The 6,000-nt window shown below is 43.4% G+C and overlaps 1 protein-coding gene across 1 annotated transcript in view; it reads right to left on the bottom strand.

Moving 5' to 3' along the window:
• Positions 1 to 308: 308 nt before the first annotated feature.
• The window catches only part of LOC148031951 (uncharacterized), a 28,367-nt gene continuing 22,675 nt past the window's right edge, over positions 309 to 6,000 (bottom strand). Inside the window, exons 8-9 of the mRNA XM_087682543.1 lie at positions 525 to 819; positions 309 to 445 (exon numbers count right to left, since the gene is read on the bottom strand). Of these exons, the coding sequence (XP_087538669.1) occupies positions 700 to 819 (120 nt within the window). The 3' untranslated portion in view covers positions 309 to 445; positions 525 to 699. The remainder of the gene's footprint in view (positions 446 to 524; positions 820 to 6,000) is intronic.

Here is a 6,000-nt window from a genome sequence, read left to right as displayed (position 1 = left end):
ATTTGCCCGTCGACTCCACACATTTCCTGCTTCTAGATCTGCAGCACTCTGCCCACACTCTGTTTTCATGTGCCCTTGGCTATGGCTCTAATGTACAAGCAACAATCACATTACAACTTTTTAGATGAACACTGGAAAAGCACTCTTGTGCCAAATATAGGTAACTGGCAAAACAAGAGCAGGAAGGTCTGTGTATTGCTGGAGAGGCTTACCCAGAGACTCAATGCATCTGTTAAGAGCACTGAATATAGAGGTCCCTGATCTTCTCGCCAGATCCTTAGATCAGAGGGAAAAAGACCTGTTTTGCTCCATCTATCCAGCTGGTCCATAGAAAAGGGGCCATGGATGCGCTCCCTCAAATCCCTATAATACCAAAGAGATTGCTGGTCTTGAAGGAACTCGAAAGGAACCTTTTTATCCTCAATCTCAAGAATTGGGTCTCTTTCTGCGGAAGTTGCCACACCATATTAATCACTATATTATTTTACATAAATATCAAGAATAAAAATTAGCGCACCACATACCATCAAAGCTTGTCCGATCCACACTAATATCTGAAACTTGATCAACATCTAGTTGCTTATCCATGGGCATCTGTGTTTCAGAATTTGCACAATACACAGAACTTGATACATTTTCAGACTGCTCCTGATATCGTTTGAATGTGATATTACCAAAAGTAGTTAAGGTTACCAACTTTTAAATATGACCCAGACAATCACTGCTAAACTGCACTACAGAAGGATATTCCTTTATACAACTGGTCTCTGTCTTGTTGTCTCTGATATTGCCAACCTCCGCAGCCTTAGCACCAAGACACTGCATGGACAAGCATTCACAATGTCTAAGATCTTAATTAGCATAAACCCACCATATCCAATAGCACGTGACAGGAATTAGCTACTCTGATAATCATGACCCCACTATTCTTTTAAGTCATGGCGGACGTCAGCCAATATCTTGATGCAAATTTCTTAGACTATCTTTGTTCCTTTAACTGTTTAGAGCCACATGCTATTGTGCCCGAGGATTTAGCTGAAGTTCTATGCAACTTACCTGCTGACTGTACACCATCTGACATGAAATCTGAATTGCAAGCATCTGCTGTATCACTGCCACATTGACAGTTGCCTTACCTGATCTACATAACTAGAGAGAGCCCAAATAGGAAAGATCATCCAATAGCTGACATTTGTAACCCAACACCCAACATGGATAGTACAACTGTAGGCTACATAAATCATCCCAGCCTTAGAAGTCATAAATGGCACTTAAAACCTAAATGGAAACTGTCCATAGAGCATCCACAAGACCACTTTGGTATACTTTGGTATCAATCTCTCTCAAAGCGATCTAGGATGGAACAATGGAGAAGACAAGCAGAAGTAAAAGAAGCATAACACACTCGATGGCATAGCTCGGGCCAAAGAGGTACATCAAAATCTCTCTCTCAAAGCGAGCTGGGATGGAAAAATGGAGAAGACACAAAAGGTGGTGTAGCACCATTGGGGTGGCCATCCTATAGCATGAAGAATGAGTTGGCCCCGAATATAACAAAACAACTGAGGGAGCTCCAGCTAATGGTGGCAGTCCCTTGGACCTACTCCCAATCGCCCCTACACAGATGAATGATAGTGGACCAAAGATCTATTAGGATAGCATGAGTTGTAGGGGTCACTCTGCTAAAGACTAGCTCATTGTGTCAGCTATTTATGCCATCCAGAAAGACCCTCGACAAGATCCCAAACCTCCAATCTTGATGCTCAAGGCTCTAGTACTTAACGGCTGGAAAGGGTCTCAAAGCCTATCAAAGCACAAGATCCAACCTTGATGAAGACAATGTCCAGCCTCTTTGCATCATAAATTAGGTGAGCACCCAAGCTAACTCATTGCCACCAAAAGGCACCCAAATAATGCACACTAGGCTCAACTTGCTAGTCCTATGAAATTCTGCAAGCTCCCCTCCACAACAACTGACATACCCTCTTGCTACATTGCATCTGGCAAGCTGCCAATTGAAAGCCCATAGTCAAGAACAGGCAAAAAAAAAAAGACAAGAACCTCCTTGCCCAATTCTCACAAAGTGCTTCCAGAACATCTGCTCGAAAAGGCTCTGTGCTACTCTGCTTAGCCCCAAGCCAAGTGCAAATACAGACTCTAAACTCCTTTGCATGCATCAAGGTGTGTTTGCCCGCCATAGTTATGCAGGAAACTTTATTCACTAGCCCAGGTAAGATTGGTAAAGAAGGACAAGACCACTTTCCAAGGTCCCAATCCAACGAGGACAATAGCAAGGAATTAAGGGGGAGGTCTATCATAGGGATGTGCATTCTTATTGCTTTGCTTCGGCATAATTAGTGTTAAGCAACCAAAGTCATTTAAATGCATTGTATTACATTAATTCCTATTTGGTCTCCATTCATAACGTCAAAAAGGCTTTATATATATTATTTATTAGTGTCCCAGCACCACTGGCCCCGGAGCCACCCTGGACAATTCAATGTCCCATGTGCTAGTAACTAAGGGGTGAGGATTAGTGATTGCATATCCATCCTCAATCAATCTCTCATTCATTCTACACACTCAGCCCATGTATCTCATCTATTCTTCATCAGCTCATTCACCCTTCAGCACTCTCCGCTGCTGTCCACATCCGGAGACAAGGGACATCTCAGATTGTGGAGGATCTTCATGTGTTGTCTGCTGCTAGCGCCCCGTTCCATTATCATTCAGGCTGCATTCTCAGGGAAAGCCTGTCTGTCCAGCTGATCCAACTTCATGCTTATGCTGATGACATCATTCACAATGCTGGCAAACCTGTTTTGGTGCAGGACTGATCAGCATTTGCTGTCTGGAACAGCCACCCAGCACCTGATCTTCATCATGCTGCACTGTCACCCTGTGTTTTGATGGGCAAGAAGATGCATCAGCAGCTGACATCATCGTACAGGCTGCATTCTGTTCTCAAACTCACTGTCCAGCTGCTGTCCTATTTCGGAGCCCTGCAGCACCATCATACCTTGCATTTTGCAGCCTCTAGACCCTCTGCAGCAAGCTTCTTCATCAGCAATCATCACCTAAATGCTCAAGGTTCTCTCCTTCAGTTCCAGAGTCTACTCCAACATACTGCTAACCAGAGGACTAGGCTTTGCTCCCTCACAAGGCAGCTCTTTTCCTCATCATCGACACCTCTGCCTGAAGGACTGCGTTTCACTCTCTTCACACTGCAATCCCTTCCAAGTGCTGCCACTTAATTAGCCAAGACACTACAATTATCTCTGAGCTCTGCTCACCTCAGTAGTAACTGTAGACACACGGTCAGCCTGAGGCTTAGCTCCATTGTATCAACATTCAGTATGATTCAGTGTTCATTGTTCTCCATTCTTCTGTGTTTCTAAATTTTCTTTGTCACTGTGTTTGCCATACACACAATGTTTCTCCCCGAAAATCCTACCATTTCTCAGTATGGTATCAAAGCAGAGGTGCTCCAAGAGCTAAAGATCCTCACTCTCCATTGAGGTGAAGAAAGGTTGCAGGATCAACAACACTCTCAACTCTTACTTATTTCCACCACACCATCAAGGGATAACATTAACTTCCACTCCCTCTCACCCTCCCATTACAGGCTTGATACATTGGTGTTATGGTTTCTCCAAAGACACAATCACTGACCACTGTGCTGCTGTTGTGGCAAGAGCAATTACTCCAGCGAAGATTGTCGTCATCACCTTTGCTCCCTACCCCACCAAAGTATATGTGTCTACCTCATGGCACTTCTTGTGCCGCCTCGTCGTTCTAGGCAAAAGAGATTGTTCTACATCAGTTGTCAAAGATTTATCCTCAAGGCAATAAGACACCTACAGTGCATACTAATCCCTTGCAAGCAAAAGGAGACTCTAAGACCTCACAAGGTGATAAGCCCTCCTAGAGGTCCACGCAATGTGCTACGGAGGATTCTTCCACCTATTTTCGAGTGGAGTGGTTATCACGACCCTTAGCTCCACAATGCGCTCCACTCAAAGACAGAGGTTGTCCGCTGTGTAGCTCCATAGGAGTTGCACATTTCCACTCCTCCCTCACATGACTCCATGGACATCAACTTCATATGACTCCGCAGACATCAACTCTGATCGATGAGGCCATCGAGGAGATTATCTGTGATACCCATCCCTCTTCAATTGAGTTTCAAGAGGGCACTTCTAGCAATTATCTAGCTTGTTGAGCTAAAAATGCATTAGCAAGGCTTAAACAACCCCAGAACACGCTTAATTAATGAAGAAACCTTCTTATTTTAAAAAGAAACACGATCCTAGAGAGTTATTGTGTCTATTGCATTTCATCCAAATTGCTCGACAATTTGTTGTATGGAACATGAAATAAGCAACCTTGCTGACTCTTGCAATACCTTTGAGTAGAGTTCTGAGTGGAATGATAACTTTAGTGGACACAAGATCTAATAACGATCGGTTCGATACATGGGCAATAGACTTTGTGAGTATCTAATCTTTTGTTCTAGAGTTACCAACAAAGGGAGGTATGATGAATCCAAGTGGGGTAAAACCTAATTGGGTGCCCCAAACTTTCTATAAATAGGCATGCAGCCCACCACTCCCCCATTCATCTACTACCATCTGGCAATTGATTCCAACCTTCACCACCTGTCTATTGCTATCGCTTGTAACCTGGAGCTGTCGCCTACCGTCTGTGCGTTGTATTTGATGCTGACGTCAACATCTGGCGCTATAGCCAGTAGTCTAGAGCTGCTGCCTTGATCTTCTCTCTCCTCCACACGCTGCATTCATAGTTTCTGGCTGCCACCCTGATCTTCTCTCTCCTGCACAAGCTGCGTTTGCACCTAACAGTTGTCACCTAGCTTTTCTCTTTCTTCTAGTACTTGCATTTTTAGTCTTTCTCTCTCCTCCACAGTCGTCTACATTAGATCCAACCTTCCTTAGCTGCATTTGTTGGTGTTCGACACACGGAGGCTCCCTTTGCTACGATTCGAGATCCGTTTGGATAAGGACACACTCTATAGCACATAACTTCTACCTTGATCCCAAAGATATGAGAGTTCGAGTTTCAGTATCCACTACATAGTGTGTTTGCTATATGAGCACTGTATATTCAATATTCATTCACTTCATTATTCATTGTGTTCACCATCTTCGAGTTACCTTGTTCCTGACCCTAATTGTGTTCTGTGTTTATCAGCCTGTGCTTTGTCATACAATTGGTTTTGTGTTTTTTTGCATTTAGATCATTTTTTCACATGGTATCAAAACTAGGTATTCTCTAAGAAACCTTGGCCTTTGATCGGAAAGCTCATTCACAAAAGCAAGAACAACAGAAGGATAAGATGACTTCGAACGCATTCGCAACACCGCTTCAATCTCCACACCCAAACATGAACGGAAACAATCAGGAGTGGGCCTCTTAGCTTGTTACTGCATGATCTGACATGAACGGAAACCTTGGCCTTTGATCAGAAAGCTCATTCACAAAAGCAAGAACAACAGAAGGATAAGATGACTTCGAACGCATTCGCAACACCGCTTCAATCTCCACACCCAAACATGAACGGAAACAATCAGGAGTGGGCCTCTTAGCTTATTACTGCATGATCTGACATAAACGAAGAACCATCAGACTACCATGGAATCCAGAGACCATATCAAATTTATACTGCTAAGTATGATCTCATCCTAATGCATAGGGCTCAATAGGAGGTTGAAGGTAAGCCTGAGTTTTCTCTTTTAGATTCAGTGCACAGAACTAATGATCTTGTAGAACCTTCGAAGTCTTCACTATGAATTGCCCATCCGCAAGTGCAACCTAGCTCAGATTGCACATCACTTTCACAATACTTCTTTTCTCCAATGTCAAGTACGAACCCTATTATTTTGGATTCTATACCAACTGATTCTATATTTTCTCTTGGATCGGGGGATGCTTGTTAAAAAGGAACTCTTCAAAACAAGCTTTGATTTGTGAGCAATGAGC

This window comes from Lygodium microphyllum, chromosome 8 (assembly GCF_053477565.2).
Source record: "Lygodium microphyllum isolate KBCC chromosome 8, Lygodium_microphyllum_v1.1.10, whole genome shotgun sequence".
In the NCBI taxonomy this organism is placed as follows: Eukaryota; Viridiplantae; Streptophyta; class Polypodiopsida; order Schizaeales; family Lygodiaceae; genus Lygodium; species Lygodium microphyllum.
Note: the sequence above shows the minus strand (reverse complement) of the source record. Positions and strands in the feature narration are given on the sequence as shown.